The 14,989-nt window shown below is 47.0% G+C and overlaps 1 protein-coding gene across 5 annotated transcripts in view; it reads right to left on the bottom strand.

Annotated features, from left to right (window-relative positions):
• Nucleotides 1-9,808, bottom strand: part of ARHGEF12 (Rho guanine nucleotide exchange factor 12) — an 80,799-nt gene extending 70,991 nt beyond the window's left edge. For 4 of the 5 annotated variants that reach the window (XM_074849026.1, XM_074849027.1, XM_074849028.1 and 1 more), the window contains exon 1: nt 8,952-9,808. In XM_074849026.1, coding sequence (XP_074705127.1) covers nt 8,952-8,983 — 32 coding nt within the window. In that variant the 5' untranslated portion in view covers nt 8,984-9,808. Of the gene's footprint in view, nt 1-2,906; nt 2,925-8,951 lie in introns of those variants that run through there. The other variant, XM_074849030.1, reaches the window with a different exon arrangement.
• Between the last annotated feature and the right edge of the window lie 5,181 nt (nt 9,809-14,989).

Here is a 14,989-nt window from a genome sequence, read left to right as displayed (position 1 = left end):
TTTTCTCAAATTGTTACGATGCTGCCTACCTAAGTCAGATTAGATGGCTATACAGCATCTGCAGCAGGGGGGAAAATTACTCTTTTAAAACCAGAAATGATCTGAGAACAGCAGCTTACTTTTGGTTGAAGCCACTGCTTAATTTGGGACATCACATAATCCTAATTTTTCAGAAGGCGGAATGAAATATCCTGTCGACACAGATCAGAAAACCACAATATTTTCTTACTTGCAAGCACCATCTTTGAAAGCTATTTAACAAACGAACAGGACTTATCATCATCATGGCTCAAATACTGTTACACGGGACTTGCTGTCACTCAAACCAGAGCAAAATTTAGGAGGTATTACAGCTGCTGAAAGAGTCGTCTGGTCCCAAACAAAGAGTATCTGCCTCCTCAAGAAATACACGGGTACTCCCAGACCCCAAACACATATCTTCAGTCCTCCACAGAAAACTCAACACAGTTGTAGCCCTGGTTTGTCAGGATTTTTGCCTTACACCAGCAGGTCTTAGTCCTTTTAGGGCTGATGTGTGCCTTCAGAATGCACTGGCAGACAGGAAACCTCTCTCCTATCTGGCAGTTGCCACCACCTCTCCCATTTCTCTCCCTCTCACTCATTTCCTATTGACTTTCTCGTGTCTCACATTGCAGCTTTTTCCTATTTCCTCTTTCTCCTCACTTATTATAGCTTCCCTTCTTCAATTCTCTTCCCCTTTTTCCAACACTTTTCTGGTAGCTTTGATCTCAGTCCCTACTCATCAGAATATTCTTTTGCATCTGGGCACAACAGAAGCCTGCAATGGTGCCTCTGTGCCACAGGAGTACTGAGAGGAGACGCCTTGTCTGATGTGCTGCCAATAGGCTACACTAACAGCCACTATCATAACAGGGTAAAAAGACTTTCAAGCAGCAATCAGATACTTCAGGTAAGCCTGCAGGTTGAAGCTTGTATGTTTATGGGAGTGGTGGACTCTGAATCCTGTACCTGTCTCGGATCAGTCTAGTGTTTTATTAAATAGATGGGTCTTTTCCTCCAGACTGGGAAATGCTTGCTGAGGTCAATTCAGGTCCCACCCAAGCCCCTTCCAGCACTACAGCTCATTCAGGACTCCACAAAAGAATATCTAACTCTTCAGAGGTTACTGGTTCGTCGTGGGAAGTCACCCAAGCTCTTGGTAAAACGACTGCCTGTGACACCACGAACGAGGATTCAGTCCGCAAATAAATTCAAGATAGCTTCTCACCAAAACAAGAATAGTGGTGCTGCTACTCATCGTTTCAAGGAGGAACAGCGCTTGGATAAAATTAAGATTTCCACCAATATCTCTGAAGACTTCCAATACGTATTTTAAGAGCTCTGCTCAAGTCTTGCCCTTGCACACACATTTCTTGTGCCAACTGAGAGCAACCAAGAACTCCCATAACCTGGGGATTCTCCTTTAGGTTTCTTGCATCAACACTGCAACTTCTCTGTAACCACCAAGAGAGGCCCTTCTGCTCAATTCACACAGTTCAGTCCATCTTTTACATAGCTCTGTTCCCTGATCACAAAAAGTTTAGTTCTTCTGAACCCTTAAATGACCTGAGACCCAAGTGCCACTTCCAAGACAGCACACACTGTTAGCATGCCAGTCCTGCAAGGGACACTGCCTATCTTCAGCAGGACATTTGACAGCAGCCAAGTAACTAACATGACAATGATCCAGAGTACAACCACATTATTTCAAGTCCAGGAACGCACATGCTACGCCTTAGGATCTTTTCCACCTCAGGTATTCAGCCTCAGGAAGGACACCATTCATTTGCTTTTCCAGTGCCAGAGCAATTTAATGAAGTACCTTACCAACTGACATCGCAGAGCTCAGAAGTTTGTGTTGTCAAAACAAAGCTTAAAATAGCCAAGTAGATAATATTTAAGCCTTTGCCAACAAATGTAAACAGCAATGTTTCTTATTTACCAGACTCCGCTAAATGGTGAGACTGTGCAAGAAAGGGTTCCTGCCCATTGGTCTTAGAAGTCAAACAGACACAATACGGAAAATACTCAAGGAAAGGATGCAGAGTAATAACAAAGCATGAGCGATGTTTAGTAGACAATTTGTGAATGTCACAGTCTGAAGATTGTTTGTTTTGTTTTTACTATTTATACTTATGCTTACATTTTAAACATAAGGACACTGCTTTTTCCTGTCATTTTTAATGTATTTATTTTTAAATGTTTTCTTTTAAAAGAAAAATGAGTAAACCTTGTTTCTTCCTGTCCTTTTCTAAGTGTGCTGTTCCTATTTTGTATGTATCCTGCCTTGTATTTTATCCCTTGTACATTCTTAATCAAACACTGCACGTTTTACATCCCTTTTCATTTTACTCATTACTTTGCTACTGCTTCCCCTGTTCTTATTTTGAGCCCTCTCTTCTGATGTTAAGACATTATCTGCATCCAGTCTCCTGGCCTTTAGTTTAATCAAGCTGAGACATGAACTAACACTTCTATTCTTTAAACCTAATAATTATCCAGAACGGGGCCAGAGAACAGAACACAGCATCACCTACCAGAAACTATGCATTCAAGGCTACTTCTCTTAGTGCTACTGACATCTCTTACACAAGAAAGATCTAGTTATCTCAAAGTAGATAAAATATCAGGACTAGAGTGAAAGAAGGGAGAGTGCCTAGGCAGAGGAATATTTGCAGAGCCTTAGGAATGCTACAAGAAACATTTTTATTAGCATCTCAGATCACCCAGTCTAGAAATTCAAGGATAATACAAATGCATTAATTAGTAAGTCTCCTACTGCTAATTTTCAGAGGGAAGGAAGAGGTATTCAATGAGAAACCTGGAGGATAAAGCCTTGAAAGTCAGAGCCTAAGCTTATCTTTCGAGCAGCACAGCCAACATACTTTCCTGGTGACCCAGAAGGACCACCTTGAGGTTTAAGTGGAGAATTCAGTCTCCAGACCAAGGCAAACACTGCTCCTCTTTGAGAAACTTTGCGCAACTACGTGCTATAGCACTGCACTGGCCAGGGTGGGGGCGGACAGTTGTAACCATGAGAGGCAAACAATGCTACCCAGAACACTGTGGAAAAAAAGGGAAAAAAAACCATTAATGTCAAAAATCCTGTTGATTATACTCCAAAGCTTCTTGGGAAAGCCAGGAAACAGAAGCAGGCACTGAAGCTACTCACTGAACAGGATTCACACAAAACGCTTAAGGCACAAATTCACTAGGAGACCCCACTTCTTGAAATAATCAAAAGATCTTGGGATATAGTCATGAAATATGTAAAGTAACTGGTACAGGTGTCTGCACTGCTTTCCCCAGGCAAATACATGAATGCTCTACACTACCTTCAGATGGACTGCCAAATAATCCTCAATGCCTAAATCACTACTTTTACAACACGATACAGAATAGTTCTGAGAGTAAACAGAAGACCACCTCGATTTCCAGTAGGAAGACTGGTCAGTGCTGTCACCCTTAAGGACCAAGAAACTCTTCTCCTATATGGGTCATGCTCATCAATACAGAAGTCAAAGACTGGTCTGAGAAGATCACAAATGAACACCTACAAAACCCACCAGTGACCTCAGCAACTTCTGCTCCAAGGGTAGATGCACATTTCCTCTCAGGCATCTCTAAATAGGACAGCAGCAGGCCTTAACAAAACAGAACAGTGATCTTAAAGCACTCCAACGTGCAACAAGCGTCCACAGGAAGAAAGGGGAGGGACGCATCGCAGAGAAGGACAACCCATACGTGACAGTCATTAGTTGTGTCAACGCACTACCGGCACTCAAACATTACCGTGATAAGTCAGAGTTCTCTGTAGGACAGACTAGATCAGGCTGGGAAAGTCAAAGAGGTCCCTCCATCTTGCAGCAGGGTTTATGTGTTTCACGTTTACCTGTGCCCCTATGGATACCACGTTGACAGGAATTGTATCTGAAGATCTCAGATTATCACCAGGACATTTCTCCAGACATCTCATGCAATCCTTCATACCCTCTAGGCTTTCCATAATTACCTCTGACGAGTATTTTTTTTCTGCTAAATGTCCAGATCCACAGGAATCAGGGCATGATACAAGATTTTTAAAAGTCTAAAACTGAAGTAGCCTACATCGCAGTACTGCTCCTAATCTATCCATTTGAAACACTAATAAATGCCATAATAGGAGTTATGTGCACAGGGAGAATTATACAACTGGGCTAACAGATGAAATATCATTCCTGCCTCCACCCAAATAATCATGACGCCCACAGCTCTATTCAAAACTAGAAAATCAAGCTCACCTCAACTTCTGTCTCCAGTAAAAACCCTAATAAACTATGCAGCATGAACTGGCAGCATTTGCTTCCTAGCCAATAGTAAACATCATGGACAGTGTTCTCTTCTGACAGCTTCAATAAAAGCAAAATAAAGAAGGAATTTATGCACAGACTATGTCAACTACTAATTTGCACACACAGTGAAGGCCCAACGATGGAAAGCGCAAGTCTTGCCTTGATGACTATTACACCTTTTAGTCCATAGAAACAGATGCTGTGTTGCAGCCCACTTCCCATAAATATGAGATCTTACAAACTCTACTAATTAAATAAATGCACGATAATAACATCTAGCTACTCAATAACACTAAGGAGTGACTTTCTGTTAAGTTCTTACCCTTACCCTGCTGGAAAAAATAAAACCCTTTTTCCCACCATACAGCTAAAGAAGTCCCAGTTACCACGGGGACTTACAAACAGCCAAAGACAGGGAAAGTGCATCTAAGCAGATAAGAAACAATTAGGGTCTATTTTAGTACCAAGTCAGGAGCAAATCAGCAATTAAAACCTCTCAAGGGTAATTATGTGTAAATTCTACCTCTCCTATTTTCCAATCATAGCAACAGAAACTACAGCACTGTTATAAATAAAACTCATTTGCAAGCAACTGCATAGGAAGAGTCATCAGTTCCTCAACAAGGTACTGCGAGAGCAGCAAGAGCCTCCACTCTTTTATTGTGCTTTAATAAACAGAAAGAAACATAAAACAAGTTTTGTAGCTGTGCAATTGCTCAACTCTGCAGCATGCTTGGAATGGTTACAGGAAGAAAAATACAGTTAACTACGAGACAAGAAAAAAAAATTAATCGCACACAAATGTTTCTTTAGTGTCATAACAGGATACAGCAGGATTCTGATCATCCTTTAGTGGCCAACCAGAGCCTGCAAATTGCCGAATTTCATCCTGGCCCCAGTATGTCCTTGCAAAGAATAAAACCCTTATCTCGCTCAGCCACGGATCGCCTGCCACAAACGGCAGAACAGAGCAACGCCCAAAGCCAGCCGGCCTGCCCAAGTGTGTCTGGGCCAGAAGGGCTCAGAAGCCAGTGGCCGCGGGCACGCTCGTGTGCAGTCTCAAAGAAGTAACAGGAAAACACCTCCTTTAACACACCCTACCCAGAGCGAGGTCCCAAAGCTGGCCTCAGATGGTCCCTGCAGCCCCATCTCCCCCTTCCAAAGTCCTCACACTGACAGCCCCAAACAGCACCCAGCAACAAAAATCCAACCTAACACTAGTAACTGAGGAAGACCACAACCAGAAATTTTCAGGCTAGGATGTATGGCAAATCTCACCTAAATCCAAAGCTGGGTGAAGACAAGCAGGCATTCTGTCATTCACCTGATGATTTTTAGACACCTACTTTAGGATAAGAAATAGTCCCCCAGATGTGCCTATTTTCTTCCACTAACTATAAAGGCAATCTAGACAAACAGCTCAGATAGAGACATCTACCTCAAAGACCTATTAAGTTAAGCAAGATAAATGCCACCTTAGGAGACCTCTAAACAAATACAGCATAGCTAAGAGAAGATTAAATTAAGAGGGTGTAAATGTTTACAAACATAAAGTGGCAAAGCAATAAGGCTGAAGATGAGTTGTTTGATACAGTCCACTGGGCAACAGGATTATGAAAAGCAGCTGCTGACAAAGTAAAAGAACATCCTGAAATAAAGAAGGGGAAGTAAATGTAACTGCTTAAAGTTCTGACTCTCTCATACCATAAGCTACGCAGGGCACCAAGGCTATCCTGGACCGCTTTTTGCTTCTATATTTCAAAATCTCAAGTACTACGTTACAAGGTAAATCTCTGTTCTGCTAGCACCTTGACATGTTTCTCCAAATGCGGAGTAGGAGACTGGGAACAGCACGTGTCAGATGCTTCTTCAGTAACTTTGCCGAACAGCCATTACACTCTCAGAAGTCTTAACATCTGTTATGTCTTTTTGTTTAATACCTGGTATTCCCCCATTCCCCCAGGCACTCACTTCCCTCCAGTCTTAAGACACTGGAGGAAAAAGATGCAAGAAAACGATATTGCTTCGAGAGCCAGATGTATAACAGAATCCAACTCGGGGATGAAGCATACCCATCATCAAAATTAACTGGGTGAAGGTTTGTTCCACAGAGAAAATTATCCCAGACACATGAGATATGAACTGGCACGACTGTATTTCAGCATAGTCTCAGACACGGAAATCCATTGAACTTTCTTGCGAAAAAGAAGAAAACGCAATGAGGAAAAAAAAAAAAAAAGAAAAAAATGAGGGGCTTAATGAAAACATAATCTATCATACTGGCTACAGAACAGCACTAAAAATGGCCATTCATACACTCCTAATTTACATAAACTTTAATGCCATACACAACACCACCACCAAGAACATAGAAGACACAAAACACGTTAAGGATGGGACAAGCGCAACCTGCACAAGGGAAATGTCTAACAGCTATCAAAACACGTTACAATTGCCACCTTAAACTGAAGGGATACAAAAGGAAATTATTTGCTGTCTGTAACAGGGACTTAAGCAGCTATACATATGCAAAATGCAAATATGTAAAGCTAACATGGAGAAAAATGCAGGCCCATGCTACCCTATTATATTTGTAATACCATTTGGCACAGATGCAAGCTGGGTTTTTCTGTTTTAAGGCAGTTCCCAACTTGATCTCACCAAGGAAGGTCACTGATAAATAAAGAATTGAACATGTCATATGATTTATACCATGTAGATCTAATGACACTAGAAGCATCGAGTTTGTTTACATTGCACCTGCTTTACATTCCAGACTTAAGAGCCGGATTTAAGGAGGCAATACAGAGGCTTTTTGGGCCTAATGGGGAAGCAAGCTTTTCACCAAGGGACTGCCAGGACAACAGTGACCAAAAACCACCCCGCTCCAGATCCTGCACAACGCCGTGGATAAAAAGGAGCGGCCTTGCTCCAGACACTAGCGAGCAGGCGTCCACATGAGAACATGGCATCACCACATCCGCCGCTCTGCTGAAAGGTTCAGCCAGGGAATAAATGTGCCACGACAACCCAATTCCCTTCCCACCCCCAGGGCTGGGGTTCCTCAGGCTGGAGCGAAGAGCAGCACCAATGTCAGGCCCTGCTTCCCTGCATTTCCCCAACCATCACACAACCCTGCCACCAAAAGGCTCTCACTGCCAGGGTTGTGGAGACAGCTCCTCACCTGACATTAAAAGTCTTTTGAACCAAAACCTTAACGGAACACCAAACAAAAACATCCTCTTGACGTGACTGAAAGCAAAAGGAAATGAGACATTTTTTGTCTCCGCTTCATTTTCAATTTGGCTGTTCCAATTCAGTAACGGAAAGTATTTTGTTTTACCAACAAGCAAATTAAATTCACTATCCTTGTGCTTCTTCCCTTGCATCACACAACTGCTTCTCAGTATGAAAATCCTGTCGTTCCTTTTGATACGTTGCAACCTGCCATAAGACATACACACTCTTTTAAGTACGTGACAAAATCCTTACAAAGCCACTGAAATGCCACCTTCGTACTCTCTGAACAGCACAGCCATAAACACAGACTATACACAATTCTGAGCTGTACTAGAGCCCTTTTGCGCTGCTCAGGCACCGCACTGTCTGTTAAGAGCTGCGGAGCCACAAGAAGGCCTAAGTGTGAGAATTGCACTGGCCCTCTTGCCTGCCCACACCTGGTTTCTCTCCTGTGCCAGAACTGCTTGTGCTGGTCACGAAGGGCCTAGGCAGCGAGGCCTGTGTCACACACACACCTTAACCACCAAATATGCACAATAAAGGAGAATATAATAAATACATCATAAAAGAGAAGTTTTTTCAGCTTACAAGTATCAAAAACGTATCTTTTCCTTCTGTCAAAAAAACCTGAAGACACGCATTCCATACTTCTGCCTCAAAAGCACATAAGAGTTTTCCAACTTTTTTTTTTTCCCCTCACATTTTTCCCCCTGCCTCTGAAGCATCCCAGTACAAGCGAGAGAACCCCAGAGTGCTAATGAAACGCACATGGCAGCACCTGCAGAGAAGCCCAGAGACCTGAGCAGGTCTCAAGGCAAGGGACAGACTACTGCGATGGTAGCGTAGACACCAGCAGACATTCCTGCTCATCAACTGCCCCTCCTGCCCTCGCCTGAAGTGACCTCTCTTTCGAAGGCTACAACGCTTCACCTAACAAGAAGCAAAGTACATCCTCTATGCGGTTTTTGAGTTCAGGCTCGAGCTGTATCCTAAGCTCTTATCGCTTTTTCTGCTTTAACTTCTCTCAGAAACAGTTGCTTTGGTGTTCCTCCCAGCACCAACCTGTCCTGGGAGCTGAATGACAACCCCTGGTTCTTACAAAGTCAGCCTGGCAGGCTTGAAAGCAGTTGGACTTGAAATACTCCAGTTTCAAAGTCAACGCAGTTGTCTTGACAGTCAGCCACCCCAGGTACGTACTGATTCCCAGAAACTCAGATTTAATCCTGCTTTTCTGATCCCATCTGGCCCACCGTCACTGAAGTCAGAACGCAAAAGCACACGAGCTCTGGGGAAGAGCCTAGACTTCAAAAACTAAAAAAAAATTAAGAAAATAAAAAAGGAATCTCATTTTATACTGACCTGTCCGTGATTGTGGACTGTGTGCCACTCATTGGAGCCTTTGGCAAGAAGTCGTATTATCCAATTTACATTTTATTATTATTGCAGGGATATTAACGAGGCTTTGCCCCCCACATGCACTGAGGTTCAGGATCCAGCCTTGCTCCAGAAGAGGCATGCACAGAGGACAAATTCAGTTCAAGGGCAGGAGGGAAAAAAAAAAAAAAAAAAATCCAAAACAACTCCAAAACTCTTCTTGCAGTCACCCAGAATATCCAGACCACGGAAGTGAGGTGTGGGGGATGTTCAAGAAAAACTCCAACAAAACAAAAACCAACAAAACGAGCTGTTCCCCTCGATGCTCCCTTAGCCCCAACGAAAAAAAAAAAAAAAAAGGGGGGGGGGGGTGGGGAATAAACGCGTGCCGAGAAAAAAAAAAAGTCTTCCGAAGCAACCAATCCTCACCGGTCCGGAGTTCCAGCGCGCAGGGCAGCCCCCGGTGTCCGCGCAGGCGGCAACGCCAGCGGCCAAAAACCCGGGGAGCGTCGGAGCAGGGCCGGCTGCCCGCGGGGCTCCCCCCGCCGCCGGGGACACCCGCCCCCCCCGGCTGGCTCTCGGCAGGAGGGGCTGCCCGGCCGCGGGGTCCCGGTCCCCCCCTCCCCGCCGCTGCTTACGGCCTCTCGCCCGCGGGGGGCGGGCGGCGCGCCCCGCCAGCTGCCGGTGTCCCGAGGGCCGCCGCGCCGGGGCCCATGTCCCGCTGCCGGCCCGCCCCGACCCCCCGCCCGCCGGCTCGCCCGCAGGGGGGTCGGGAAGGGCGGCCGCCCCGCCGCCGCCGCCTTTAGGCCCGCAGGTCCATGCCCCGCCGCTCCGCCTGTCCCGCCCGCGGCCCGAGCTAGAGCGGGGCGCGGCGGCCCGGCCTGCCGGAGAGGCCCCGGCCGGGCTCGGTCCGCTCAGCCGCGGCGCCGGCGGGTCCCGGCCCGGTTCGGGGCGGGGTGGGGGGGGGCAAAGTCCCGCGGCGAGCGCTGGCGGCGCGGCCCGCTCCTGCCGCCGCTCCGCTGCTCCCGGCCCGGTTCCGGCCCAGCTGCGCGGCGGCGAGGCGGGAGCGGCGCAGTCCCGGCGGAGCCTGCGCCGAGCCGGGCCGGGCCGGGCCGCCTCCGCGCTCGCCCCTCCCCCGCGCCGCCCCGTCCCCCGCGCCTCGGGGGGCTCGTACCTCGGGGCCGCCTCACACCCGCCCCCCCCGCCGGATCCTTCCGCCGGCGCGCCGCCCGCCCGACCCCTCCGCCGGCAGCAGCCCGCCCCTCCTCCCGCCCGCCGGCCGCGGCCCGTCGCAGGCCGCCGGGGGGTTTCCTGCCCTTCCCCTCACGGCCGGGGCGCGGTGGCTCCTCCTCTGCCGGAGCCTTCCCACCCCCCCGGAGCTCCAGCTCGAGCCGGCCGCCTCCCTCCCCGCTCCTCTCTTTCGTCTCGTCACAAGCTCTCGGGGCAGGGAGTCCCTCCATCTGCACGGTGGAAAACAGGACACCGAAGAAACTTATAACAAAGCAAATAACCAGCAAATTAAAATCGTGAGGTGCCGGGAGCCGCGCAGCGACCTTTCATAGCGCCGTATCCAGTGTCGTGTGCCCTGCGTGGCTACAACACATTTCCTTAGGAATTTTTCTCACAGGTGAAGGTCAACAGAAATCCAAGATCAGAAGGGGAGCTGATCCCTCCCTGCGCATACCTCGGCCTTCCAGAAACACTGCAGCCGAGGGCCTGCTCCTTCTCCCCTTCTCTTAATGCAAAAAAACCTCCCTCCAGTATGAAACGGCGAGCAAGAGACTGTGTATTACCACCCCTACTAAGTACAGAATGGCTGGACACTCAGATTTCAGCACGAGTGGATCTCCCTCTCCTCGGCCGGCGCATCCTCGCTGGCGCACTGCGGGATCTCCGGGCCGTTCGTGCCACATCCAGCACAGCTGTGGGGAGAAGCGCCCGCCTCGACCCCGCGTGATCGAAACGGCAGAGCCTGTGTCCGACAACGCGCAAACGGCACGAAGCAAACTGTAACAGATCAGGAGCAGAGCTCCAGGTGCGTTACCTAATCCCAAAATCTCGTTGCCAACACAAGGGGATAAATAAACGCCAGCCAGGAACTCTTGTTCTCAAACGCCAAGGAATAACGTCTATACGTTCAGGAACCTTCCGTGCCACCGCACCTCATGGCGCCAGGAATTAAAGCTCATGACACCACAGAAGTGGGATGGGAAGCAGGACAGCTCCACTGCCAGGGACGGGGGGCATTAATACCCGACCTCCCAGCGCAGAGGAACTTGTAGAACATCAGACCTTCCTACCAAATGCCAACAGATCAAAATAATCTCATTAGCTAATCCCAATCATATAGGACACCATCCTTGTTCCCTCTAATTAATCTTACCTTGATATACTTCTTAAAAACCAAGACACTGGACTTGGAAAGTCTAGAAAACAGGCTGCTGGAAACTCAGGACCAGACACATCATGAAGCACACAGGACCATACCTTGCTTGACGCTGTATTCAGGACCCTGCCGCTCCACAACACAGAGCTGCCTCCTCCTCGGAGCGAACTGAGCGTGAATCAGGAAGCCGGGAGACTCTTTGATAGTCTGAAGAATGTGTTGTTTTGAAGAAGTTCAGTGCAAAGAGGGGAAGTGGGGGATGAAATCATTTTCTACATGATACTTGTCATATATACGCAGGACATTTATACTTCCTCTTTTGGTTTCCTTTTGAGGAAGATAGAGGCTTGGGGAAATAATAAATAAAAGGTGGAGGGGGAGTGCGAGACACGCAGCCACAACTGCTTCTCCTTCTGCAGCTCTATGCAATACTTAACGGAGTGACTGAATACCTCTGTCTGTCTGTCTGTCTATTATACATCTCTTTATTGCATCTTCTCTGCAATAAACTCCTCCCTGCTTTTAACTCAGGGGACATCGAGTGTTGTGCCTTGAAAGAGAACGGCTCCTGGGAGACCTTCTGTTTCATGGCAGGCCCAGCATTAGCATATTAGGCCTCGATGCTTTTTTATTACTTTAATTATATTTTATTGTGCATGACAACAGCAATTAGCTGGAGGAAATCCTAAAAAAAATACAGGAAGGTGAAGGAAACATCCCTGCTGCAGTAAATCGATGTAAAATTTAGTGGAGTGACAGTGATTAACATTTGCCAAAAATTTGCTCAATATTGTCAAAAGAAGCATCACACAAAACTACACCAAGGACAAAAAGGAAGCATAAAACCTTTATGCCACACGATTCAGTACATTAACTCTTGCTCATAATGGGCTGCATTCACATTTCAATGTTTAATGTGACAATTAAAAAGAAAAAGCACCAACAAAACAATTCAAAAGTAGCTCCCGAAAACATACCTGCTTCTCTTTTCCGCAAATGCTGATTTGTTTGGTGGGAGATGATTGCATACTTACGTGAATATAGATGCCTATTTACGATACTTCTGCCTGGGCAGTTTTACAATGTGAAATCGAGGGTGGAGGGTGGAGAAATCAATAAGCAATTACACAGTGCAGTGTCAATTAAACCAGACTTTTTCTGGTAGCTCTAAAGTCATCACTTAGCCTGAATTTACATATAGTACTGTCACACCGACGTGGATGCTAGACGTGGAAACTGTGCATTAACCTCATCCCTCTGTGTCTCCAGGGCAAAGCACCAATGTCCCCGACAGTCTGTTTTTTACAGTCCAGTTCAAGTAAGGAGGACCCTGAAGTGAAGAAGGTTGACTCCTGCGAAGGATAACTTATTACTTTGCCTTAAAGTAAAGGATGGCACCAAAATGACAGATCCGTGGAGGTGCCTCATACGGGACTCCTGAAAGACTTACAGAGAGGTTTCACCGAGGTGTTTTTTGCAGTGACCCAGGTTTCCTGCCTCGCACCCGAAGCTCACTGAGGAGCTGTTGCCATCTGCTGGGACAGCCTTGTATGGCACCCCTCGTCCCCAACCCTCCCCACCGGCACTTCAGCAGCGGGGTCCTGCTCGCAGCATTTCTAAGCGGTGCAGGTAGTGGAGCTTTGAGGGGCTCTGCTTGCTGCACTCTGGCCGCCGAAGGGTTCAGATCATACAATGGGTTGGGTTGGAAGGGACCTTGAAGACCATCTCGTTCCACCCTCCTGCCACGGGCAGGGCCACCTTCCACTAGCCCAGGTTGCCCAAAGCCCCGTCCAACCTGGCCTTGAACCCTTCCAGGGAGGGGGCAGCCACAGCTTCTCTGGGCAACCAGTGTCTCCCCACCCTCACAGGGAAGAATTTCTTCCCAATATCTAATCTAAATCTCCCCTCTGTCAGTTTAAACCCGTCACCCCTCGTCCTATCCCCACACCCCTGATCAAGAGTCCCTCCCCCCTTTCCTGTAGCCCCTTTAAGTCCTGGGAGGCCGCTCTAAGGTCTCCCCGGAGCCTTCTCTTCTCCAGCTGAACCCCCCCAACTCTCTCAGCCGGTCCTCACAGGGGAGGTGCTCCAGCCCCCCGAGTATCTTTGTGGCCCCCACTCAAGCAGGTCCGTGTCCTTCTGATGTTGGTGCTGCTCTCCATCCACTCCTCGCCCAGCCTGTGTTTGTGCTTGGGATTGCCCCGACCCATGGGCAGGACCTTGCACTTGGCCTTGTTGAACTCCATGAGGTTTGCACAGTCCCACCTCTCCAGCCTGTCCAGGTCCCTCTGGATGGCACATCCCTTCCCTCAGCGTGTCAGCCCCACCACACAGCTTGGTGTTGTCGGTGAACTTGCTGAGGGTGCACTCGATCCCACCCAGATGTGGCAGCTCATCAGGCTTTGCACTGCCATGGGCTCAGCATAAAGAAAAGTAGAAAATCAGCAAAGGATGATACTTTTTTTTTTTACTCCTTGATGCCAGATTTATAACGCTGCCTTGCCTCCAATAGCTGGTATACTTCAAATTCTAAGTATGAACAAACAGTGAATGTAATAATTTTTCTTTCAGGAAAATTTCCCTTCACCACATTTCAGACAGGATAATCAGCCATTAGAGCAACTTACCGACCGATCCGACGGCCACTAACGGACGTCTGGATGCAACCCTAGTCTGAAAAAAAACCCCATGAATTTGTGCTGTGCTCCACATTGCTATGCAATTTCAAAGCCTTTTAGCATCTCATACCTTAAAATAGGCACATGATTTGCTACTACAGCCAGGCAGCTTGTTCTGCATCCAGTTCACTGGAAATGCTGGAAATGCATACAGAGCTGGCCTATGCTTTTAAGTCACTTGCACACAAATGCAATACTTTGCTGACTTTGTTGAGACCAGATGGCCTAATCTATCAGACCTTCCACTCTGACAGCTTATTACAGTTCCTAAACCTGGATAATCCACATTGCAGTAAGCATTTTTATAGCACTAATCTTTCTTTCCATATCAGCATAATTAAAGCAGCAACCTTTGTAAGGACAGATGAAGCCGCTGTACATTCTGTTATGAGTTTCCCTCTTGCTCTCTGCTATAATCAATGTCCTCTGATTGGATGGGGGATTAAAAAAAAAAAAAAAAGTACTTGGTTATTAGGGTAAAATCTAGAGATGGAGAATAACATTATTTCTCATCACATTTGAGGATTATCAGCTACAGTGAACAGATCTTAACCGTCTGTCACATTACACCATTCAAACATAATACAAGCACTGCAGAAAACCTGTACTTTGTAACATTTGAGAAGTCACAGAAACACTTTCTCCTTCCCATACTAAAATAACTACAGGTAAACTGTTCTTGCTTTGCAAAAGCTTTTCCATACACCTTGATCTCTTCACTTCCTTCTTAAAGTCATTTCCTAAAGATCCCATATGCTGCCAATTTATCAGCTGCCAAACTCCCCCTGGAATTTGATGGACGCAGGACAAAGCCAGCAAAATCTTAACACCTTCTCCTACTTGAATTTACTAGAGCACATATTGAAGCTGACTTGGAAAGAGAAAAGTGCTGGTATATCGGTATAACCAAAAAAGAGTTGCTCCTTGCCCAGAAATTGCTTATGCAACACAGAGCTAATGCT

The sequence above is a fragment of the Strix aluco genome, chromosome 23 (assembly GCF_031877795.1).
Source record: "Strix aluco isolate bStrAlu1 chromosome 23, bStrAlu1.hap1, whole genome shotgun sequence".
Taxonomy (NCBI): domain Eukaryota; kingdom Metazoa; phylum Chordata; class Aves; order Strigiformes; family Strigidae; genus Strix; species Strix aluco.
The sequence above is the reverse complement of the archived record's forward strand: the minus strand, read 5'-3'. Positions and strand labels throughout refer to the sequence as shown.